Source organism: Eucalyptus grandis, chromosome 4, assembly GCF_016545825.1.
Source record: "Eucalyptus grandis isolate ANBG69807.140 chromosome 4, ASM1654582v1, whole genome shotgun sequence".
Lineage (NCBI taxonomy): Eukaryota > Viridiplantae > Streptophyta > Magnoliopsida > Myrtales > Myrtaceae > Eucalyptus > Eucalyptus grandis.
Genome location: NC_052615.1, coordinates 9,513,923 through 9,540,275, shown reverse-complemented (window position 1 = coordinate 9,540,275; position 26,353 = coordinate 9,513,923). Strand labels below are relative to the sequence as shown.

Genomic DNA, 26,353 nt, shown 5'->3' with positions numbered 1-26,353 from the left:
AAGTTGGGGAAGTAAAATTTAGTGCCAGCCCATACCCGGTTCAGTGCAGATTAAGCCACCATAAGATAATGATTTCCGGATAGGGTTTTCCTGCTGGTGCATGCACTTTTCTTGAGACAAACATTTAGACGTGTGCGTATTGAAATCGAACCAATAAAGAAATTCTTATCTTACCCTAAATAGTCAATGGGCTCTTCCAAGTCAAAGCAAAAAGGGGAAGGAGGGAAGGAAAAGAGAAGTTTTTACAGACAGGTCATATGATAATTTTGGTGTGATTTTTAAAATATTATTAGATAGATAGAATAATGAATCTCAAAACTATTTCCAGTGGGAAATTTTTCCCCATGAAAGTACAGGCGTTGCGGGGTGGCGGCCAACTCAATTCATATGGGGAAAGTTGCATTGGTGCATCCGTCTTACGAAAAATTATGAACTTTAAAAATATTTTTCTAAGAACCGATGGTTTATATTACTCAGAAAAATTGATTAACAGAAAATATTTTCATTATCAAGATCAATTCAGCAAATATACATTCCTCTCTTGGTAGGGAAAATTAGGAATAATATTTATTTCGGTGATCACTATCTTATTTAACACGAACCTTTGATTCTAGCCATCCGCTGCTGTGCCAGGTAAGCAAAGCACATGGATTGTAACAGCTGGTGAACCACTTGGGTTCTTCAAATTTTAGTTTTATATGCTTTTTTATTTTATTTTATTTAATAATTTTGGTCGGGTTGTTATTTTATAAATGAATTGCCCTTTTTTTCTGCCTTGATTCCAGGTTGAGGGCAAATGACACAATCATGGCACATCCCCTAGATAATACCGACACGTATAAATTATAAAAGGTACGCTCGGAATGGGATTGTTATCTTTTTATCAATTGATTATTCATCCATACAGAGATTCTTTCAAGCCCATATATACCAGAGGTCTTTTTTAATACTTTTCCTCGGCCTTAATCTCAACGCAAGGACTATAGAAATGTGGAAAAGCTCGTATAAAATAATCCGATGAGACTGCCCCACTTTTGAACTTGTGGAACATTTCGATGTGATCCAGCAACCGGAAGAACATGACTCTTAATCGAATCCTGCCCATTAAAAAAAGATGCTAAAGAATCATAAAATGCAAAGAAAGAAACAAATTTTAATTGCATATATTCCATCACAATGAAAAAGGGAAAACGAAAACCCTCCGTCGATCCGTTAAGCAAGACGGGTTCTTCTTTAAAATAAGCAGTGGCTCTACGATCTTTCAAGCAACAGATTCCTTGCTCATAACTTGTCGTGACCTTTTATTTTTTTATTGTTATTTTTATATAAAACGCTGTATACGTAAAACATTAAAAGATTTTATGAACAATGGGAGAAATTTACCTTTTTTTTTAAATCTATTGACCATCAAAAATTGAAACCCGTTTTTCAAGGATCTAGAAAAGAAATAAGTTGTTCTAGAGTAATAATTGATTACTCAGGAGTCGGGATTCGCATTGATTTAATTTCCTTTCCAAATTTAAAAAAAAAAAAAACCCCACGTGTTTTGTACATAAGCCAGAAATCAAATGGACAGTTTCTGAGCATTGGTCCTACAGATTGCATGATGCTGGTGTCCGCTGAATTATTGTCCTCGAACAAAAGATAGCCGGAAGATCATCTTTACAATCCTATGAAAGGACACTGCAAAAGACTGGCAAAAGGTGAGAGCGTCTCCTGCTCTTGGCTGAAGAGCAAAACGAGTGCGCGAGCAACACCGGCTCATCCAAAGAGAATTTGTATTTTTTCATAACCAGACATTCCACTGAGAGATTAAAGAGCTACGTACTACCCAAAAGCGATGACGAGAAAAAAAAACAACTGCTCGAGACGCAATCAAGTAATCCGAGAGAGAAAGAGAGAGAGAGAGAGCCGAAGACGAATGCCGAAACAGCTATTACATGGTTACATATTACCGATGGATCGATATCTTGATTGGGAAATCATAGATTACACGGCAATCGATCTCTCGTGCAAACCTCGTGTGTATCTTAGCCATCAACGAATCAATTCAAATGACTAAAGAACAGGCTACGCCCCCTACACGATAATTACAGGAGAAAAGCTCGTATTATTCACATGTACAACGATACCCGCCAAGCCCAACTCCTCATCGGGAGTAAAAAGGTTCCCTTCGCGTTCTCCAAAAATGTCATCCGGGAAAAGTTTTACGTGTCACTCCAGCAATCATTTTCATCACCGTCGTCGCTTGCGACAGCCTGATATTTTTCATCAAAGAAGAGACATTTACATTAGAAGATTTAAGGGCAAGAACAAGGAGGAGTGAGAGAGAAAGAGAGAAGAATTTAGGAAACCTGGCGGATCGCATTTGCCTTCTCCAAAATCGCGGTGACATTTCCACTAGTGGTTCGAGCTGTGGCGGCGGTCGGCCTCACTGTCTCAGTGCGCCTTAAATTGAATGACTGGCACGACAAGAACACGAGAAGGGAGGGCACATTAAGTTGTTGCATTAACTTGCCGATAGATTACAAGAAATCTCAGACAGCCACCAATCAATATGCGCCCTCAAAATTAGACTTAGATAGGACTAGCACAAATTTGGTCATTCAACATATTGAAAGACGCTTCAGGATAAAATTATCCATTATCTGCATTAAACAAATCAACATAGAAAAGAGCAGCTCCTTTCTTCACAGGATAACCACAAAATTGAATTTCATCGTCATTGACTCCACAATGATAAAACATAGTGGGAAAAAAGAAAATGGAAAGAAAGGAAGGTGGAAGTATAGAGAAAATGGAAGCATACTTCCTTTGTTTGTTAATTGTTACAATTGAAGTTTAAAGAAGAAAAATGAGATTTAAGTTTAGGGCATGTCCTCCGTCCTTTTGTCATTGTGTTTGATTATATATTAGTTTCATCAGGAAAGAAAATGGTGAGAACCACTCAACCGTTGAGCTGACAAGTCTCGAACCACATCAGGGACTATGAGAACCATATTCTGGGATTTTATCATATTAAGATGCAGTACTGACATCAATTTGCAATTAAGATAACATGTGTTTGGGCCTCTGGAAGGGAGTTCTCCGCTTTCCCTCCACAAATTTGCATCATTGCCAAAACAAAAGAAAAATATTTAGAAACAGATGCTTGAAAATAAATTTTAGGTGACTCCACAAAACAATATCTGAAGGATGTGTGTGAACTTTTAGGTATTCAATAAGAACTGCAGCAAAATCGATAAACAATAAGTATAAAGCAAGAAGTCGACCCAAACATACTTATGCACCTTTCTAATACAGTTGGACCTTGAAAAGGAGAGTCATGACATGTACTCACTTTATTTCTTATCTGAAGTAGAAAATCCTCCCTTTCATCCGTCTCCTTGACCTTTGCCTGATTAGCCTCTTTATGCGCGTTCAATTTCAGCTGATCCTGAAGCTGCACGACCAATTTCTTTTGTTTTTAGTTAAAGCAACTATAGAAGAAAGAAAATGACAATTACAAGTGAAAGACTAGATACCTTTCCACTTAACAATTCAGGGGCCCTGATATAAACAGTTTCCAAGGCTGAACCTTGTTTAGGTTGCTTAAAGTTACTCTGATCAAAATTATTACACTCAGGATCATGATCTAGAGATTCAGATACTTCTTCTCTAACTTCTGCAGCATCTGAGTATTGCTTCGGAAGCTGCCAATCCACGGGAGGAGGAGGAGGTGCTGGTGGCACAGACTGATGAAAATAATGCTTCTCCCTATAATTCTCTGGATCACGGCCAACATTTTTTTCTTGCATAGGCACAGATGCCATGGAATCAAAGCTAGGAAGATCAAGGGAAGGACCATGAACATAGCTAGAAAAGGATGGCAGAGGTTCTAGACCATCTTCAGTTGGCAGACTCTCACATTCACCGTTGAAATGAATTTTACTATTGTTTGTTCCACCATGCTCCAAAGAGGTTGAAGTAGATTCTGTCGATGAAAGTCTGCAGACAGCATCAAACTGATCATGCTCCTTGCTCATGGCTGTGTCACTGGATTCCCACTGCTCTGAGTTAGACTCAGAATGAGGACTGAGACAGTCATCTGAGATATAAAGAGATGACCTACAGAATGTTCCGTCATCAGAGTCGGAACATACGTCATGAATTGGGACATTAGGTTCTGGAACCAACTGGAAAGATGGAAACACATCATTACTGCTTTCCTGACGGTTCTTGTCATGGGGAAATTTCAAGGTCAGTTTTGAAGCTTCGAAGCCATGAAGAGGGTGGAAAGATATTTTCATGTGCTCAAGTGGTGGGGAAGGGGGAAGTGAATACGTAGGAGAAACACTTTGAAATTGATCGATGAAATTTCTCCCTGCAGTTGTATGAAATGAAGACTCGCTCTTTCTCCAACTCTGCTCCAGGACATTATCTTTCACAGTCTCATATGGTTTTGGTTTTTCATCACTAACTAGTGAGACTTTTCTGCGGAAGCTATTCATAAGTAACTTATGGCCAAGTCCGAAAACTCCGGATAAATTATCATCATTCTCCTGTATGGATTCACTATGTGCAGCTTTCGCCATTGGAGCAACTGGCAATGCAGTTCCAGGGGCCACTACTCTGATGGGACTCGAAAAGTCTCCATTGAGGTGACCAGACTTACACCGTCTATCTAAATCATCTGACTCACCGAACTTGGCATCTAAATCTCGAGCTGACGACAAAATATGAGTCCTTCCTGCAGAGGGACTGTTTTCATTGATCTTGCATGACGCGGAGCACTTGGAACTAGCATCCCTTTCTATGGAATCAGCATTTTCAGTGAATATATCTAGTTTCCCATCACATTGGTCACCCTTATTTCTCACCCCACTTTCACGATTTGATGCTGCAAAATCTGGTGGCTTTGCTGGCTCAAGTCCAAGCAAGCTCCCATTTGTCCAGAACTTAACACCAGTATGTTCTGATGGTGATTCTTGACCCTCGCAGATGTTATGTGTGACTTCATTACGTGGGGGAGCAAAGATCACAGACGCGGCATCACCAGCAAGAGTTTCTACTTTGGTATCATCAAGAAGATCAGAACTTTGACCAACTTTAAGGGGCAGTAAACAATCTGAATCCACAAACTTTTGAGGAATTTGACTCATATTTTCATTGTCACAAATTTCAGAGGAATCTGATTTAGGTAATTCTGAACACACTTCTTCATTTGCGATGAGATGAGAAGTTGTGTCCAATTCATGATGTGAAGGATGATCATCTGAGGCATGTGACGGAAGCTTGTCAACTGTGACCTTTATTTCTTCAATGTCAACACTCGGGGACCGTCGCTCCAGTTCTCGTTTGGTTTGATAATCAACATCATTTTCGGATTCCGATTCAATTGTATTCAGAGCATCTTCGTAATTATCAAGCTCACTATCCATATCATCCACCTCGTTCTCACGGGATTTTGGTTTTGAAGTGTTGGCAATAAGACATGGATCAATATCTGAGGTATTGACATTTCTAAATTTATCAGCTTCTTCAGCATCAACGCCTGAAGTCATAGAAATGGTAGCTGAATCTTCCATTCCCTCATACTTCTGCTCCCTCGTCTCCATTATTTCTGTCTTCTCATCCCACCTCACATAATCTGATTTGGAGGCGATAGACTCCTCAGATGTTTTTTGGGGAGAATAGTTATTGATTACCTGATTTTCTTCATAGGGTGAAACTGAGTCAACAGTTTCCTCATGTAATATCGCCCTAGAAGAGGATGACCTATTAGACTCCTCTTCTTCAGGTGGCATGTCATCACTTGCATGGAAAATGCATTCTACATAGCCTGACCCAGATCTGAAATCAGAAGAGTTTCTATGGTCTCCAAAATCTGATTTAAATGTGGAATCAGCTATCGAGGCAGTGGGAGATGACTTTCTGTTCGCAATTGGAGAAGCAATTCGCATTCTGCAAATTGACAACCAAATATAATTTATGCACATCAAACAGACTTAGCGTTACAATTATACAACAAATGTACCTGCCACTATGGTTGGCCATGGGTACACCACGTGAAAGTTCTCCATTCTTTGGGAATGATCTTCGCTTCTGTCCATTTCGAAATTTTGATTAGCAAAAGATCAAGTAGAACAACTCTATGCAGATATGTCGCTTAAAGCAACGATTCCAGAGAAACAGCAACAAGTAATATACCTTTGAAGATAAAAGAAGATGGCAATCAGACTATTTAGTTACATAATAAAAGTGAAATCACATAATTAGGTCAGTAACATTGTGTAATCCTGCCCTTTAGAAAAACAAGCACCTTCGTCTTGTGAGCCTTCTTGTCTCCTCGGACTTTTCCTACATTTCTTTCATCAGGGCTGGCTGCAACTCTTCTAAAAAATGTCGGATCTGAATATCTCCTCAAACATGACCCAGGGCCACCAGTATCAAATCTAAAAGCACCAGAATATATCAATATCTTCTATCCCTAGTCACACCTCTTGTCAATAAGATCAAGAAAATAACAGAGAAAGATGTGACTTACTTGTCAAGCATGTGCAAACGTGGGGTATCCCGACACTCTTCATATGAGTCCATGATAAAACTTGGCAAGTCATTGTCAATAAAATGATGTTTCCTATTTCGAATACGAGCATGCCAGTCAGAACCTGCAATGCAACTGTTTTCCAATGAGAACCGAAGCAATTTAAGTGAACAGAAAGGAGATGAATAATGACAGCTTGGAGTCATCTGGAAGATCATCACAGCATGAAGAATTTTCAATGTATTGCACTTTCACAAAAGTTCAACAATTTATAATTGTTGGAGCAATTTAGAAGGCATTCAGAATAAGGAAATTTTCAGCAATAGTGTCAGTCACTGCATGCACTTCTAGTCCCCAGATATTGCAGCACAAACATCCAGCTCAAAGTCCTCGCATGTGTATGATTTTCACAGCTAACAAATAAGGAAGTTAATTGAGCGCATATGTTATACTGGTACAATTTTGCAGAGTCCACACAATGTGAATCATGACAACTACCACTTGCCGATGTGCACCACTTGATAACAACATTTTCTTGGTACAAAACCTTTTCCCAAAATCTAATCATGAACAATATGCTAGTAGAGGTTTCTTGCTATAAAATCTCAAGGTGCTATTTTTGGCCCTGGGTTGAAGCACCCATTGCATATCTCACAAAAAGGCTCATTTGACAGTTGTTTAACAAGGGAAATTCGGCATCAACATAAGAGTCAGAGTAACCCAGCACCTACTTGTACAGCCAATTTCAACGTCTTTCCGAATTGGCATCTCCACTGATTGCATAGTGAAGTAAAAAAGTCCAAAAAGCAACTCAAATGAAGGCAGGGATAGCGACATGGAACTTAAGGAAGCTTATGGAAAACAAGCACCTTATTATGTTATGCAGACTAATCCAGAAGACTACTTCTGCTCAGAAGAAGAACAAGTAAGTGCATGGTCGTAGTTCTAGAACCAAACCTCAAGCGAGTCGAATTGGAATCAAGAGCTTCAAACGAAAAAGCATTAGAAGAAGAGATGATTAAGCCACACCTGCCGTGTAAGCGAAATGTATATGGCTCGTTTGGGCCAATATTGCCTTCTCCAGCGAAGGAAGAGCAGCTTCGATGCGCTGCGCACGAACCGTGAGCTTATGACTCCGCGAAGCCGTCGCCGCCACTTGCTCCTGCAACCCATGGAAGACCTCTGCTGCAAATCTAATGTCCAAGGATATGTGGTCTCAGAAGACAGTTGAAGAAAAGCAGGGAAAAAAACAACAAAAAAATTCAAAATTTCTCGCTGGTTCCAAATTTCTCAAAGAATTCACGTCATAAAAGGGAAGAGCAACCGCAGGAATTCCAGGAAAATAGGTTCAATCCGCGAAAAATCGAGCTCGAGTCATCAAATGAGCTTGCTTCATCAAATCGAACGACCCGAATCGAGCTTCCCGAAACTGAGAAAAGCCCAAATCCAGCACGAATTCAATGAACCGAACAACCGACATTCCCCGCATAGCAATTTCCATTTTCCCCCTGTCCCATGAACTTCCAGTCGTCCCCCTCGCCGCTCTCTTCGAGCATGCAAGCGCGACAACAGAGAACGAAGCGAAAAAAAAAAACCCACCAAACCCAATCAACCGAAACCAAACAGGAAAACCTAAGCCCCGGCGGCCTCCGGCAGCTCGAGTTCCCCGAACTGCCGGCGCCGGCGAGAGAGGTAGAGGAGAGAGGGGGAAACGTACTCGGCGAGATCGCCCAGCTGGCGCAAGATCCCGACGAGGCCGGCGACGGCGACGCCGTCGAGGACGGCCTTGGGATCCTCCCGGTCGGCGTCGGCGTGGAGCTCCGGCCGCCCCAGGGCGTACTCGTTCCTCACCCGGAACCGCACCAGCGGCATCTCTCTCTCTCTCTCCTTCAACCTCCTCCTCCTCCTCCTCACCACCACCACCGCCAGCAGCAGCTAGCAGAGCTACCAGAACTAGCAGAGCTACCAAGACTAGCAGAACTAGCAGAGCTGGCAGAGCTGGCTCCTCTCTCTCTCTCTCTCTCTCTATCTCTACTTTCTCTCTCTAATGGTCTCTGGGGCCGGAGGGGGGAGAAGGGGGCAGGGAAAGCAACGGGGCGCGCGCCGAGGAGGATGAGTGAAGTAACGATCAGTGAAGGAAGAGAGAGAATCTCTGGGTAGGTGGAGAGAGAATGGAGCTGCTTAACTGCCGATGCAGAGAGAGAGAGAGAGAGAGAGAGAGATTGCCAACTCTGCACGGTATTCTCTCTCCTGTTGTGAGGGGGGCAACGGGGGAGAGATCATTGTCGTCTCTTTCTCTCTCTTCGCTGCTGCTCCTTCCTCCAGACTTCCACGGGGTTTTGGGTGGGGCCCCGTGGGGGCCCGGTGCGGATGGACGAAACTGCCCCCCCCGAGGTCTTCGTTAAATGACCTCGCCTTGTCCCTCTGCTCCGCGGGACGGCGCCGTTTTGGGGCTCGGTTGGGATGGGGATTGGGAGGGCCAGGACGTGGACGCCATGACAATCCGAGCCACCAGTCGTTTTCTTGCGGGGTTTTCCTCGGTTGACTACGTGCTAATTGGATTCATGTATATGAAAGAAAAAAAAAAAAAAGACAAAACGTATAATGGGTTTTTCCACGGTCAATAACGTGTCATTAACTCATGAGAATGACGCGTTATTGATGGTGAAAAAACCTATTATTAATACGTTTTTTTTTTTTTTTTTCATATATATATGAATTCTTGAACTTGAGCAAATCCTTAAAAGGCTCTTGGAGGAAACAGACAGAAGAACCGCCATGGGGTAAGAGATCTCACATTGTCCTCCTATTTACTCTTTATCGGAAGATAAAATTAGATAGGGAATTAGGGACTTCACGGTAGTGAAAATAAACACTATGTTAGGATTGTAAGATATTGATTATTACCAAGTAGACAGTATAGTAGCCTCCCACGCTTGAAGTGAGTGGAGATGGGTTAAATGCCTACAACTGGGATCGACACGCCTTACAACACTGTCCTCAATCACAGGTCAACACAATTCCCCCGGTTGAGGACAGTGCCATAATTCTTTATTAAATATAAGTTCAGATTTCAATGAATTATTCTAATAACTATATGGAATTTAAGTGGCGATATTAACGTTTTGAGAAAGGTTTAGATGTTTCGAATTAAGAAATTAATCGAGACACCATTTAGATGTGAATTGAAAGTTGAAATGAAAGTTAAGAGTAAAAGTCAACTCCGACTATCCATCACACTGAATGGATTTTGGTAACTGTGAATGTAAAATTTAAATGAGGGTAGTTTAAGGTTACTTCTTTACTTTTTCTTTTTTTTTTTCCTTTTTGTGGGTTATTTGGTGAGGAAGTGTTCAGTTCCAATGTATCCAAACCGAGAACAGAGGGGATGTTTGAGGAAGTGTTCAGTTCCAATGTATCCAAACCGAGAACAGAGGGGATGTTGACTTGTAATCTAACTTCAACCATGAGTGGTGGGAGGCCCCCCGTCACTATCACACCGTCTGATGCAAAAAGCTCTTGCTTTCCTAAGTTCCCCTGAAAATCATGGCCCTCCCCCCCCCAGTGCTTTCCCCTTTCCCCCTTCTTAATCCGAGAAAAGACATTATTCTTCATTTGCTTCATGAGAAATAAATAATTTAAAAAAAATTAAAATTGATCGTGTCAATATAAAATATTTTTGTTATCGACAACAATTTATGTCCAAATATTTTTGTAAGAATAAAAATGTTTATCATTTCATTCATTTTTTTATAAGGGGTACAAATGATCGTGTGTGTATTTTACTCTGAATTATATACTAATGGAAGTGGTTTTTTTCCTCATATTTAGCCGTATTGCGAATGAGGTGATTCGTAGGTGATATAGTGAAGAAATCATGCAACAATCAACTAGTCTAATTTATCGTGATGATATTAGGGGATGCAACACTAAAACTTCAGAGCTCTGAGAAATCCAACGGCTCATGATTTTAGCAGGTAAATTGAGTTAGAACAGAAAAAGTCTTAAAGGTCATATCTTTGCACCGGGTTAACAAAAAATAAAACATCTGATAAACATACGAAGAACACCTAGCCATAGGTAAATCAAATTAAATTTTAAACCAAAGAAAAAAAAAACGACATGGCGTTGGCCTCCTTTACAAATATATGAAACGAGATGATATGAGTTTTGAAACGATACAAACTGATATTTTTTTCTTAAAAGTAGGTAAAAAAAAAAGAATTGGTGTTGTTGTAATAGAATATGAAAATAATATTGGTATTAGCTTAAATTTAGTCGTTGATTATAAGTAGGAAATCTTGTTCATTGAAATTTGTTTATCTAAATTATGGTATTCAACAAAGATATTGTATCTAACAGTTGAAGCATATTAGCACTTCATCTATCTATTAAGAAATCAATCAAACATCATATGTATTTGTATGAATCTGATTTGTTAAATAATCATCTTTCTGTGTGCGAATGATGATTCACATGCCGTATCGATAATCAAATAATAATTAAAAGATGCGAAATAAGCGGATGATGAAGATGTTTTTACCTGATATAAGCCGAAAATTGAAGTATTTTTATCAATACACAATAGCCGGGATACAAAAAGGGGGGACTTTAACACTGATCGAAAAGGCAAAGTCACTTCAACCAAATTTCAAGTTATTAATTGATTGTTACATGTTTGTCATCAAACATGAGGTCAAGAGAGATGGCGTGATTTGCTCAATAATTATCTAGCGTTTTTTCTTTGACCTGATGAAATATTACGTAAAAAAGGGAAGCCAAAAGATGTTAAGAACAAATCCAATGGTCCGAATTTGGACAACTGCTATGCAATTTATTTGTTTTAATCGTGGCAAAGGAGAACCGTTTTGCGCATCTAAGAACAAGATCCACACACTTAATAAATTAAGCTAATAATTATATTCAACGCGAGCATTTAAGGGTTCAACCTGATATTGCATTTTCTTGTTCCTGAAAAATAAAAATAAAAAATCTAATAGCAAGTGGTTGCTTGAATATTAATATATCCACCCAATTTGATTATATTGGATTGAGGCCCTGATAATAACTGGATTCCTATCCAGATTATAGATAAAATAATCATGTCAAGTCAGTCAAAAGAGTTGACTAGTGAGTAGATGCAAGTTTGGTGAAGGGTTTGACCTAATCTTGTGCGATCTTTGGGTATCTTAGTTGGCGTTCACTCCACCCAATGTGCTCAGGTTGCTGCCAAAACAAAAGGTTTTATCAAGAGTTGCTAAGACTCATATTTAACTACATTTTGTCTTTTCCAATGCTACCTAATCCATATCTTAAGATCTCAACCTATGAAGGAAGAAACTTCTATGTCGTAAGCCAAGTGAGGCAGGTGGTGAGCCCATGGAAGTCCCATAATTACATAATTACATCATTAAAGCTCGCAATTATAGGTTTCTTCTAGGTATTGATAAAGACAGTTTTTTTCTTTTTGCATAATGGTGACCTATAAGGGCCTACATGATAATGAATCTGTTTTTCCTAATTTTTGTTCATTTGTTCCTCGAAACAAAAAAAAGAGCATAAATCTATTTAGTAAAACTTTTATTTCCGGGAAAAAAAAATCTATTTTTTTTGTTCCGAGTACAAATTTGGAACGAGAAAAAAAAAAAAAGTAGCTTCTTGTTCTCAAGAAGAATTTCTAGAAATAAACCAATTTTTTTCTTTTCTTTTTTTCTTTTGCTTTTCTTGCTTGCTACGGCCTTGGGTGGTCTTGCCAACCGCCGGCCACCTCCGCCGACCGTGGCCACCGTTGGCTGACCGCCGGCATCACCGACCATTGCCCCATTGGCAGCAACCATCGTCGTCGTCACCATTTGATCGTCGTCGCTGCCACCCACAGCCCACCGGTCACCCCCGACCTTTGATGATTGCCACCAACCACTGTTGCCGCTGCCGTAGGATCTCTGACCACCAATTGCCGCCGCACAATTCGCTGCTCATAGCCCACTAGTCATTGCCTCCCACGGCTGTCAGCAGACAAGCGGCCACGAGAGGCGACGACCGGTGGGCTGTGGGCGGCGATCATGTGGCGGCGGTCCTACAATGGCAACCAGTGGCGATGAGCGGCGAGCGACAACAACAGGCGACGGGTGGCAACGGGCAGCAATTGGCGGTCCGTGAGTAAGAATAAAAAATAAATAAATACAAAAAATAAAAAATCGTACCAAACACATTTCTATTATTTTTCTATTTCGAGAATATAAATTTTGTCTAGTTATCAAATGCCTTATTTTACTCAGAAATTGTTCTTAGAGTAAAAATAGAAAATAACTATTTCTGAAAATAAACTGTTCCCCGGTCAAGAAGCGTTACCATGCGCACCTTAAGTCGCTTGCTTACTTAGTTGTTTCCTTATTTATCATTTCCATTACAATATATCGTTATATGATTTGTCTCTTGATACTACAACTTGTAATATAATCATTGCCACGCGTAACACTGCATGTGAGATAAGAGTGGAAGTAAGTAGATCTATCGCATGCTCTTCATATAGCAGATAAGAGATGGATGAATACTGTCTTTAATGAGAGAATACATTGATGGATATATGGATGGATGTGAGATATGTGCCCCATAAAAGTGGGTGATTTAATCATTTATTACATATCTCATTAAAGTTATCAATTTAAATTTACAATAATACCTAATTTACTCTTTACTTTTTTTTTAATGAAACTAAGAGTTGTTTCGATCATTTGAAAAGTTGACGCCAAATTTGAAAGTTTGCTTTGTATATAGAATAGACAGATAATATGATCCTATTATATTCGTATATGTAACGTCCGATTAAGCGCGTGTTCAAATTAGGACTTCCTCCAACTTCACCTTTTATTGGTGGATTACTATACTTTTATGCTATACTTTTGCTTAATTTGAATATTGCGGTGAACACATTTTGATTTTGTTTTACTCAAAACACATATACATATAACTTTTGTAATTATATAAATATTGACACGTAAATCAACATGTAATTTTTTTCACAATTTGTAAAGTTTAAATAATATTTTAAGCATGCCACGTGAACTTCCTAGTTAGGGGTCAATCTGCAAGATCTACATCTACGTCTGTAGATACGAGTGTTTACTAGTAATAATCATAGTTTAGTGAACCGCATATGCATGGCAGACCAAACACATTATTAATCAAAACATGCAGTCATCATATCACTGCTCATCTACTTTAATTATAATCAATTAAAAATAAAGCCTCCTTTTTCTTTTTATTTAAACCCTGGATTATGAAAATCTTAGTTTCAACTTACTACTAATATAAATAGTACCGACATGATATTTTATAACTGATGAGAACGTGGAGAGATCCCCCCCCCCTCTTTCTCTCTCTTTGGTTGGCTTTCCTAGGAGAATTTAATTAGACTATGCATTAATTTCTTTGAGCAGACCGAGAGACTGCAATAACTACTAGAGTAACTCTTTTCTATCTTGGAATTTACACCAAGAAAATTCTCTTGTCACGTTCTCTGCTAATGTGGTAATTAAATGTACAATCAAATAAATCCCATTTTGAAGCTCTAATCATTATTTTTAGTATGTACAATCGAATGATAAATTCTTGATCGATACATGTGAGTCTATATAAATATGAGAGGATGATTGAATCGACTGAAAGTCATATACTCTGTATTGCACAAAAATACAAAGATATCCGATGGTGTATTCTCAATATAACCTGAGGTCTCATACAAAAAAAAAAAAAAAATCATATTCCAAGCCTATTGTTTTATCCACTAGTTCGGAAGTAGTTATAAACTCCGCAAAAATTGCTATTATCGAATACAAGTGTGTTTGATATGTGCATGGTCTAACATGACTAGATTCATGCCACCGTGTGTAGTCTAGCCAATCCTAATTGCCAGTGTAACCCGAGGTCTTATTAAAAAACAAAATCATATTTTGCACGTACTGTTTTGATATGTGCATGGTCTAATATGACTAGATTCATGGCCCCATGTGTAGTCTAGCCAATCCTAATTGCCAGTATAACCCGAGGTCTTATTATAAAAAAATTAAAAAAAAACATATTTTGCACGTACTATTTCATTCTATCAGCTCGGAAATAGTTATAAACTCACTATAAATTGCTGTTAGCTAATACAAGTACGTCTAATACGTGCGTGGTCCAATATGACTAGATTCATACCCCTATGTGTAGTCTAGTTAATCTTGATTGCCATAGAAATATAGATTAGCTTTTAAGGACAAGCTCTGGCAATTCACTCCCAGTCAACGAGAGATGATATATTTTTCATCTTTTGGATGCGGTCCCTTTTGTGGGAGCTGTCCTGAAAATTTGCTATCCATTAATTTGCCACCTAATTTTCGAAGGGCCTACCCACGCCATTCCATATCTGAAGGCTATTCACCTCTCGGGTCATCTTCAAGAACTTACTCCTCCTGATTCAGGACTGAAAATTCGCAAAATTCCAAATGCTTCGACCATTTCACACCTACTTCCAGGACCCCGCCCAATCAATGTACAAGATAATGTACTATTTAATGAATGTATAATGAACCGAAGCGTACAGAACAGATCATATAAATGCTGACTTTTACATAGTCTTGTGCTAGGCAGGGAGCGTCGGTGGGGAATTGCTCTTTCGTTCTGCAAATGGAAAAATCATTCATTGCCTCGCATGTGCTTTCTACAACTGCATAACAAAAAAAAAAAATCAAAATCAAAATCAAAATCAAAATCAAAACCAAAACAATGAGGAGGACAAAAGAGAAAACAAACAGCTGTAAGTGGGCCCATAGGCCCATAGGAAGTGGTCCAGTAAGGCATTAGCTTGCGGCCTCTGAGACGAGGCTTGGGCCCAGTTCGTGTGGGGAATCTTTGGATGCACTAATAGTGACGGCTGCATGATCCAAAACTTGGTCTCCTTTTGGTCGCACATGTAGATCTGGCAAGCGAGCACGATGTGATTCAATAATGCAACACCTTTTATTGCGGGTGAAAGCATTTGCCCTGGCACGATACATGTCAGATCAAGTGATCAGAGTTATCAGGCTTGATAATTCCAAGACGAGACTCGAGGGTATCCGGCGATTTGAATCACTCGGTTACACATTGGACCGATTCAAGGGAAGAAGTTTTATGGCAATGTCCGAACCATTCGATCTTTTCTCAATTAGTGTGTTTTGTGGATGGGCCTTGCTTATGTTTTCTTCTTCTTCCATGCATTAATCGGACTAGGGTTGGTGTTCTTGATTCTGACCGGACCGAGTCTTAGCACTATCAACAAGATAAGTACTAGTGATCGATCTAAATTCAAGGGTTGAGGGTAGGAGTTCGAAAAGTCTATAAAAGAGGAACAACATAAAGTAATAGAATGAGATTTTATGTGTCCTTGATGCAGAATCAGAAGGCTCTCTATACGTGAATCTACCAATACGATTGGAGATGTGTGTTAAGCAATGAAATGTCACTTTGAAAGCTGAATCAACGTCGGAATCTAGGTCACCTTCCGGTATAACGGACACAAAATTATGAGTGGCATTTTACATTACAACTACATTCCGTTTTCTCAATTACAAGATATTCGGGAGTTCTTGAGTAGCCGACTGGTCATCACTTCATACAACAAAAACCTGATGATCCCGTGAATAATCTAGTACTTACTTAAGTATGCAAATTTGTTTTCTTAGGGTGATACCGACAAACAATGCAAAAAGCTTTGAAAAATGAAACTCAGTTAAAAATGACCTTAAACGTGATGGATAGTTCAAACCCAGATGACAAAAAAACAACCACCAGCGGTGCTTGCCTTGCTTAAAAGTGCTGATTTGAATTTGTAGAGGCATAGCTATTGCCGTAGCAACTAAGTATAAAAGTAGGCCACACGGTCTCCATTGGAATGGGAAATCAAATTGAAAAACACAAGCTTGTAACTTAATTATATGGCTGTAATGGTATTTTTCATACTTGGGATGACAAAAGAGGCTACTCTGCCCTTTATATCGGTCATCTTTTGAGGATTACAATACAATTTAGGTGATATTAAAGTATCTTACATCGTTTGCCTACAAGATTTATATACTCTTTATATACATGTAATCTCCTTTCACCTTTCGATTTAAGTTTTTGGGCTCAGATTTTCTGACATAGTATCAACTTTAGTGTGGCCCAACCCTCTCAGTGCTCTGGTGTGGTGTACCAATCTCTCATCTAATGCGGATAGAGGTGACATGATGAATATGATTTCCTCTCTTTTCTGGCCAGTACTTGACATGAATGTGTTCACCATCGAACAGGAATGACCAATCAGCAAGACAAAAGCAAGGTCTTCCTTTATTTATTGGAAAGGGCCATTGTCTAGCTATCGATAGGTATTTAATTGCTTACATAATAGATTTCATGTCAGGTCAAGTAATGGTGTCCAGGAAGAGCCCAGATCATCAAGAATCTCACCTGCCCCCAATGACCCATCAGCCTCATCACGGATAGCCAACAAAACGCCATGGAGACAAAACGCAAAGCAAGCACCTCCACTGCCATGGAAAACCCATGCTATGCTAAACTGCAGCGAGGGCTCCTGTTAAAAGGGAGATTAGTTGCAATTAGGGGTGGCAAATGGGTGGGCCGGGTTAGGCATGGGTTGGGTCAAAAATTGGTCGACTCATATTTAACCCATTTAATTCATTTTGATCAATATTATTGTAATGTAAATCTAGTGACCATACCCGACTCGACTTGTATTTGACCCATACCCGACCCGACCCGTATTGCTAAAACCTATTAATATTCTAGGAAAACCCACTTATATTATATGCTAATTGGATTAAAACTTCAAATATAATTTTTTTCAAATTCAAATTTTTAATAATTTTTTTATTTTTATTTTTAAATATATAATTATAAATTTTAATCGAATTTAATTGTTTTTATTTTTAATCAACCTACCGGCGAGCTCGAGCCTTGCCTGGCTTGTCGTTGGCCGGTGGTCGGTCATCGCCCGCCGGCCACCGGCTAAGGAAGGAAGAAAAAAAGAAAGAAAAAAAAAGAAAAAAAAAAAATGAAAAATAATTATAATTTCGATTTTTTAAAAAAAAAATTTTTGAAAAGTTAAAAAAGGCCATGAGTTTAAACTTTAAAATGGGTTTCCTTTCCTAATAACCCATTTAGACCCATTTCTTTTTGTATTTTACTTTCTCAAACTCATTTCTAACTCATATTTAACTTTCATTTGACCAATTTCTGACCCATATTTAATTTTCACTTGACTCATATATGACCCATTTAATTAAAAATGGGTCATAATATGAGTTTATGACCCATTTTGCTAGCTCTAGTTGCAACTGTGACGCAACATTAGTTAACATAGAAGAGAGAATGAGGTACAAGGCATGACATTTGGAAATCTAGATTTAATTGAGAAATTGAAATTGAGGTAAATAATGAAAGAACTAACGCTCCGAGTGGCAAAAAATATTTCCTGGTAGAAGCGGGGGAATGGTCATCGATTCGATTAAAAAATGAAGAAGGCGAATGACTAATCGAAAAGAAGAAAGGAAGAAAGTTTGAAAAGAGGAAATAAACATTGGGCCAGTCAAAATCAACTTTGCCTATTGCGAGATCACCAATGAGAATCTATGTGGGCCTGAGGCCGCAGGGCGCTAGGGTAGCAAGGGCTGTGCACCACTGATCCTGCCTCCGTGCCGTGGAGGAGCCGACGTTGGCTATTGCAAAGAGGTGGCGCTGAAGGAGATGGACCCACGAAATTGATTGTGTCGGACACTTCAACACATGTCCGATACTCTCGACACTCTCAGACACTCGGTCAACATGTGTCGAAAAATCCAACACCTGGTCATTTTTCTCAACATTCTCCGACACTCGAGTCGGAATTCTGACAAAATGCAGTAAAGATCGCAAGTGCCCGTGGGCTCTTCTATAAGGAGGGATCCTCCAAGCACTTTGCTTGCTGGTAAGCTTGGTACTTTGGTTGTGGTTTCAAATTCATCTCATGTTGCCTACATTAAGATGTCCAAATAGGATGGATTAATTGATTGTAAGGAAGGAAGCGACAAGTAAACAAGCCATGCTATGCATGCCCATATTTGAAAGCGAAATTGACACAAATGACCCAAAAATTTTGGTTTAAAATCTAATGCCATCCCTAAACTTTTAATTTATTTCATATGATCGTTAAACTATTGATAGATGTTGAATCTAATCCCTAAATCATGCAACTTCCAATTCGTTAAGTTCAAAAGGTGGACAAAAAAAAAAGGTTACACATGGGTTATCCAAATAATAAGTTCATCTCAAATCATAATATATCATCAAATAACAATAGACATGTTAGCACCCTAATTTTTTTTCCTTTTCTAAAATAAATGGATTAAAAGATAGGCATGTCAACTCATTATTTTTAAAAGTCCAACTTAGCATATAATCGGCACCATCAAATAACACTTGATATATTGTTTTAGCAAATTGAAGAACTACATTATGTTGACCAATAATTCAGCGACCACATCGAATAAATTAAAATTTAAAGGCAACATTGTACATTTGGTCAAAATTTATAGACCATTTATGTTATTTTATTTATTAGAAAAGCAGGATGCTTATAAAGCAAAAAAAAAAAAAAAAAAATGGTTGCAGTTTGTTCTTCTATTGTCATCAGCGATGGTATTTCAATGTCTCAAATTGATGCAAGTTTTCTTTTACATTATAGTTCCATCTTTGAGTTGATAAACTGTTTGACAATGTCTTATCTTTTGCCCTTCATATATTGAGATTAGATCAAGAAATTGTGATACAAACATGATAACTTAAAGCATTTATAACTCGACTATGTATCAATCCATAAAAATTTGCATATCTTTCAATATCTCGCTTCTTCAATATTGCAATTAGGTCAATTCCTAATTTTCGAAAGTATATGCCTTGAGTCAGCCTTGAACTTGCTCAATTCGTAATTTTTCAATTGAATCTTGCAATGTCTAACGTGTGTGAATGCTTATAAGGCCCCAAAAACTATTAACTAAATCGATTTACAAAATGAGGTCATAAACATGAGTGAATGCAGGGTTAATATTCACAATGTCACTTTGCAAAAAATTAATCTCTATAATTACCCTCAATTAATCTCCCCCGTTAATCAATATTGTTGGGTTGTGCAAGCAACTCCGATAATTTATAAAGCCTTTTACTTTCTAAGTTTAGGCCTAGCTCATGGTCCAGATAGGGTCACATTGGGCTCACTGATCAGAGGGCAAATGTCATCTCTATATTCGTTCTTTTTCGGCTTTATTATTAAGATTTAAGAATTTTCATGACATGCTACACATATGCATGATTATTTTCCATTCCTCTTATAGCACCGTGAAAAATAAATAGTATGGTCTATAAATTCATTTGGATCAAGAAAAGAATATCGTCATGCTTTTTTCTTTTTTTTTTTTTTATAGTTTGTAAGGATTCTTTTATAAAAAAAATAAACATCGAATGAGCATTTTGCTATCAATAACAAAACATATATATATTAACTTAAAATTTAGAAAATGGAAGTGGGAGACAGACGAAGTTGGTTGTTTGTTGCCCTGTAGGGAAAATTTAATAATCTCACTAAATGCGATCTTTAGTGCATAGTTAACTTTTTTATTGTACTTTTATATAATTTTTCTTTGGCCAATTTTACTTTTTCTTTTTAAACTTCATTACAATATTAAAGTAACACGTAGATATCGTCTCAAAGGGAAATTTAAAAGCGAGACAAAACCCACTTTCGGCTTAAATACACAGACTTATTTTAGATTGATTTTTATTTTTATTTTTATTCTTTTGACTTTTTCCTTATCTTTTAACGATTAAGATTTCACTTTTCAACAACAATTAACAACTTGTCTCTTTAAAAACTTATTGTGCCATCATTTTTCTACCAATCACTAGCTCAAATTAGTATCTGTTCGTTTGTATGACTATACAAACTATGCGTAGCAAAAAAGTAAGTCGTGCCATTTGCGCATCGAATCACTAGCCCATATCCATCGATGGATCAAACTCGATCCATGCATACCCGTAAGAAAAATATAATTCGTATTCATTTTAAACTTATTTCACACATATACACACCCCCCAAATCGATGGAGATCATATTGGTCTGTGAGAATGGGAACAAAGTTTCAGGGAGAAAAGCTAGCTCTGTTGATCACTTGCTGGGTCCCCTGGACTTAGGTTGTCAGCACTTACAGAGACAATGTGAGAAGGATTTGTAGGGCCGTTCACGTGGTCAGGCCACTTCACTAGTCCACCTAGAAGATCAGATTGGCAGATCGAGGGATTCATAGTGTTGTCGGTATCATAAATTTGTTCCGCAAAAAAAAATTTAAAACTTATTTAATTGTAAAGAATTTTTGGGGCGGCACTTCTAAAGTCTTCATTAAATTTCAATCATTCGGGTAATCCGAGGGGACTTTTTGCCAGTGTGAACATAATGCTCCTTGTAAGCAGTCGGCAACAAAGTTGCGTTTGGTAGTTCGGATTTAAGTCTAGATTATCATATCCGATATTTGGGAATGTCCACCGGATCGGACAAACCTGGATATATCTGAATAAAACGCCGAATAAAAAATCCGGGGGAGGAGGTGGGATAAACCTGGATTGAATGAGATTTTTTTTTAAGGAAAGAAAGAACTTAACAAAAAGAGAAGATATCACTTGCCGTTTTCAATGGTGGCCACTGCGGAGGTGGCCACAATTCCTAGATCTAGGGTTTTTCCATGACCTTTAATTAATTGAATTTTCTATTTTTTTAATTTTATAATTTAAATGAATATCATATTTATTTTTTTAATCTTATCCCGAAGTGCACCAAACACTTGATAGGATTAAATATGTCCGCATTTATTATCCAAATGATTTAATATCTTATTTTATCATATCCTATTCTGATTATTATCTAGATGACCAAACGTAGCCTAAGAGTTAGGACCTTTTTCTTTCCCCCGAACAAGGACTTTTGAAAAATAAAATAAAATAAAATTCTAGACTCTCATGCATTTGATTCCTTGAAAATCTATTGCATCTCTGGATCAAAATTCTCAATCCTATGGATTGAAAAAGACACAACAGCCCAAATAGAAATTAGGTCATTCATTTTTTAAGTTTGACCAGATGTATGGATGTAATTTTCGGGAGATAGAATGCATCACCATAATTAATGCAAAATTCAAAGATTTCAATAGCGAATTCCTCTCCATTTTTGTAGTATTTCTTATGCCCCTATGCCCAAAGATTGATCTTTTTCTTCATTTTGAGACATAATCGAAAGTTGGATATCAAAGCATCAGACGCCTTTACTTTTCCATTGAATGACTAAACACTGCCAAAATTGCCTTTTGTATGATTGGAGTTCACATGAATCGTTCCACAATACTACTTGACAAATATGCTATGGTATGCGGGTCATGTAAGTTAGCTAGCAGCCTAGGTTCTTAGTAGAGTTTCCCCGCTCTCGTTTATGCTTTACTTATGTGTTAGTTTTAGCAGGGATGTGCATGATCTAAATGGGGCTTAAGTGCACAAAATTTTAAGATCGTTTTTATTAAAATACCTTATTGTTTGTAGAAAGATTTTTCACCGATTCTAATCATAAAAGAAAAATGTACTTGCCAACTTCTCTAATAATTGTATTGTACATAATCTAAATAAATATTGCAAGTGGCACCATTCTTGGAGCCATGACACTAATAATTATAGGGGATAAATGCATTAAAAGTCCTAAAACTTATCATGAAAATGCAATTGAGTCCTAAAATTTTCAAAAAGTGCAATTAAGTCCTAAAATTTATCACGAAAATTCAATCAAGTCTTAAAACTTTCAAAAGGTTCAATAAAGTCCTAAAACTTGTTTCGAAAGTGCAACCGAGTCCTAAAACTTTCAAAAGTGCAATGTAGAATGACTTAGATTGAACCATTTTGATAAGTTTTAGGACTTGATTACACTTTTTGAAAGTTTTAGGACTTAATTGCACTTTGTGACAAGTTTTAGAACATAATTGCACTTTTTGAAAGTTTTAGAACTTAATTGCATTTTCATGAAAAATTTTAGGACTTCCAATGCACTTATCCCTAATTATATTGCATCTAGAAAGGTGATAAAAAGAGCAATTTGAAGTGGACGGCTGAAATTTGCGGGAAAAAGGAAAGAACGGAGGGTTAGTATTAAAGGTAAACGAAAGTATGATATTAGAACATTTGTGCACTCGATGCCAATCCGACGCCCAAGTTCAAGGATGGCAATCCCTATCTATCACAGAAAAAAACTAGTCTCATATAAAAGGTTGGTATTCTCAACCTTACCGCCATACTTGTAGGGTCTGACATTCACTAAACCAGCAAGGGCACGAGGGCCTTCTAGGAATGTCCTTTTTGAGGCTCTAAATCCAAGTCCAAGTCGACGATGACTTGTAAGCACAATGATGGAGGCATGAGGTTCTTAGCTATGAAGAATAATGTGAATCCCTTGTAGGTAAGAGGTTTTCGGCCGGGTTCAAGGAGCAAGTGAATCCCTTGAAGCATGGGTTAGATTTGACGAAGACCCAGAAGCAGCAAATGTAACATGTAACGGTTGCATGATGAGAAAAGTGCCAAACAAAAATTTGGGTAATTATCAAAAAAGTTTTTAACCTATTACACGATGGCTTTTTATGTTATAATTTTTTAATTTGACCAATTTAATTTTAAACTTTTCAATATTTGACCATATATGATGACCATTCCATTTTTCTATTTTTTTTGTTCTTTTGTTCTGTGAAACAGGAAAAAAAAAAAGAAATTCATTTGGTAACGTTAACCAATTTTTGAATTCCTCAAAATAGATTAGTAGCCAAATAATAGATTTAGAAAAGAAATAAAAAGTGTAAAAACCTATGTCTTTGTTCTCAGGAAAAAAAAGAGAAATTAGACCATTTAGAAAAATAAGCTCAACATAACCTAATACTCATCTTTACACAATCGACACACCGTCTGGTCTCCTGACCTAATCCTTGTCCCCATTTTTTAGAATAGCAAAATAAAAATATTAAAAAAATTCAAAAATAGAGGAAAAATTAGAAATTAGATTTTGAGTAATTTTACTAGATTTTAGTGTTAATTCTAGTTTAAAATTAGTTTAGCATAAAAAAATGTAAAAATCTTTTGATAAAAATTGGATTCAAAATTGAATAAGCTTCTATGGTTTTACTACATGGATTTTTTTAAAATTGTTTTCTTTAGAGACAATGCTAGGTTGCAAAAACTTGGCGACTCTGGTCTTCTTCCCATAAAATTCTATTGGAGACATCTTTAGGATCATCTGCAATTCTATTTTAATAGAAAATTAAATGGCTTTGAACAAGTCTTTTGTATTACTATTTATCTTGTATTCATTGCAGTCAAATAAGCTTGTGCTTCATGAATTTCCGATGTAATTTGCTTGAAAATTGGATGAGTTTGTGCAAATAAGCACATGAAAGATTGCCTCCATCCTCAATTGTTCCGTCATTGCCCATTCTACCCAGCAATGTTTGCTCTTATTCTTTAAGCTAAAAAAGTTCAAAAGGTCTATGCATTTGCTTGTTGTAATGCCCAAAGATTTATTGTCAATCTCCTATATGAGTTATAAATCAATGAGATTCTCTATTGCCATTTCCAACCATCCATCTTTGACTTACCATTACATTGGATTTTTTTTTAAGTAATCTTATAATATCTTGATCAATCAAATCTTTACAAAAGTCTAGTCTTATTCAAACATGAATAGTTAGGTCTCCACTAACTTTTTTATAATTAAACAAAAAAAATGGGAATGAAAATTTTTAAGATCATACCAAATGCATTTCTATTCATTTTTTATTCCGAGAATAGAAATTTGTGCAATTACCAAGCACAATATTTTACTTAGAAACTCGTTCAAGAAATAGAAATAGAAAAACTATTCTTAAATATAAATTGTTCATGGGAACAAAAATGTTACCAAATGCACCGTTAGCCAATGTCATTCTTTCAGTCAATTTTGGCCGAAAATTGAAACGTAGATGCCAATGGTTCTACATGACATAGCTGATGTTAACAATAATGATTTTTAAAAAAAATTTATAAATATTATGATTTTTTTATTTTTCCTTTTTCACTATTTTTTTCTCAAAAGGGCTAGCAAGGCTCACGGGAGCCTTAGTAATAGCTAGCAACTCTTGCCAAATTTGTGTGAGGGTCACGACGCCCTCGCATGGATCTAGCAAGGTGAGAAAGTTGTCATGGCCCTTGCTTGTGGTTGGTGGGCCACCGACCATGTGTATCCCCCATTTTTCTGGAAAACAATAAAAAGAAAATGAAAATAAATAAATAAAAATCGTCAATATGAGGGATTTTGATCAGAATTGGTTGGAATGATTAATTTGGTATATCATCAAAAGGTTTAAAATTAAATTGACCAAATTGAAGAGTTTAGAAATAAATTAGTCATCGTACAATAGATCGAGGACATTTTGGATAATTTCTTTTCCCAAAATTCTAGGATCCTAGTTGGGGGGAGGGCAAAATTGTGTAAAAGAAAAAAACTAAGACCGAATGAAACTAGAAGTCTGATATAGCATAGATAGGAAAGAGAAAGAAATAAGTACATTAAAACTCATAAAACTTATCACAAAAATTCAAATGAGTCATAAAACTTTCAAAAAGTGCAATATTTTCCTAAAACTTATTACGAAAGTGCAAGTAAATCCTAAAAGTTTGAAAAAGTGTAATCAGATTCTAAAACTTATTAACTTGATTCTTAAATCATTCCATTGATTGTACTTTTTGAAAGTTTTAGAATTCAATTGCACTTTTGTGATAAGTTTTAGGACTAGAGTGCGCATTTTAAAAATTTTAGGACTTGATCACACTTTTATGACAAGTTTTAAGGCTTGATTACATTTTTAAAAAGTTTTGAGACTCAAATACACTTTGATGAAGGTGACAAATTTTAGAACTATTAGTGCACTTATTCCAAAGAGAAATGATTCAACATCTCAATATCATCTCACAACCTTAGTTTGAAGAAAAGTTCAATCAAGAAGTGAAGTCAAAGCAAGAGAAAGAAAAAGCAAAATCAAATATGTAGAATAATCTAAGATGACAATAAGCATTCAATTGCTCGATCTTATTACATTTATCGTACAATCTAACGATGAGAGCAAATGTAAGCACCTTAAAATTGCAGTTGACTTGAATGCCAAATATGACGTGGCATACTTTTTTTAAAAACCAAGTCCATGTAGCCGTTAAAAATGACATTAGATTTATGGCTTATGTGGCTCTGACTCTCTCTCCTTCTCTCCACCACTTTCTTTGTGTTCGTCTCTTCTCCTCCCTTATCATCGTCTCCACCGCCCACCCATAGAGCCGCCACCAACCACACCAAGCACCGCCATCCTCTCCATTGAAAAGAATCACCTTGTTTCACTTTAGCCATTGTGAGATCCGTTGCCATTCTCAATTGCGTCCATAGTTGAATGTCAACATTGCTAGGAACTTACTCACCCCATTTTCAATAGAATGCCTAAATTGAACTCTTGCAAATTTGTCTCCTCCTCCCATCAATCTTGAAGTCAAAGTCAAAACAAAAACATAGAACGTCCAAACCCTCGCCAAAGAAACCAATAGTTGATGCATCTTTGAGGGCTTCAAGATTGCGCAGAAGCAAATCTACGAGTTTCGCGACCAAGAGAAGCACAAGCTCAAGCCACATCCCACCACTAATCCTCCTCCCTTGACACCGCCTTCAAGCCCGGTCCCTTC

The 26,353-nt window shown here is 37.4% G+C and overlaps 1 protein-coding gene across 3 annotated transcripts; it reads right to left on the bottom strand.

Moving 5' to 3' along the window:
* Positions 1 to 1,920: 1,920 nt before the first annotated feature.
* On the bottom strand, positions 1,921 to 25,882 carry LOC104440900 (protein SCAR3). Of its 3 annotated transcripts, XM_039311249.1 has the most exons (11): positions 25,877 to 25,882; positions 14,975 to 14,976; positions 8,244 to 8,413; positions 7,556 to 7,719; positions 6,527 to 6,650; positions 6,302 to 6,434; positions 6,017 to 6,084; positions 3,525 to 5,943; positions 3,341 to 3,442; positions 2,355 to 2,462; positions 1,921 to 2,258 (listed from the first exon to the last, which is right to left on the bottom strand). In XM_039311249.1, exons 3-11 carry the CDS (start codon positions 8,396 to 8,398, stop codon positions 2,208 to 2,210), a joined length of 3,324 nt encoding a protein of 1,107 aa, XP_039167183.1. In that variant the 5' UTR covers positions 8,399 to 8,413; positions 14,975 to 14,976; positions 25,877 to 25,882; the 3' UTR covers positions 1,921 to 2,207. The 3 variants fall into 3 exon arrangements, with proteins under 3 accessions (XP_039167183.1, XP_010052192.2, XP_010052193.2); XM_010053890.3 differs by lacking the exons at positions 14,975 to 14,976; positions 25,877 to 25,882 and having other exon boundaries at positions 8,244 to 8,795; XM_010053891.3 differs by lacking the exons at positions 14,975 to 14,976; positions 25,877 to 25,882 and having other exon boundaries at positions 6,527 to 6,661; positions 8,244 to 8,794.
* Positions 25,883 to 26,353: the final 471 nt, after the last annotated feature.

Excerpts from the sequence above, each read along its gene's own strand:
- LOC104440900 (XM_039311249.1), bottom strand. The coding sequence starts at position 8,398 with ATGCCGCTGGTGCGGTTCCGGGTGAGGAACGAGTACGCCCTGGGGCGG. Across the intron at positions 6,651-7,555 it reads ACATTTCGCTTACACGGCAG|GTTCTGACTGGCATGCTCGT; the intron begins GTGTGGCTTAAT and ends GTTGCATTGCAG. Across the intron at positions 5,944-6,016 it reads ATGGCCAACCATAGTGGCAG|AATGCGAATTGCTTCTCCAA; the intron begins GTACATTTGTTG and ends GTCAATTTGCAG.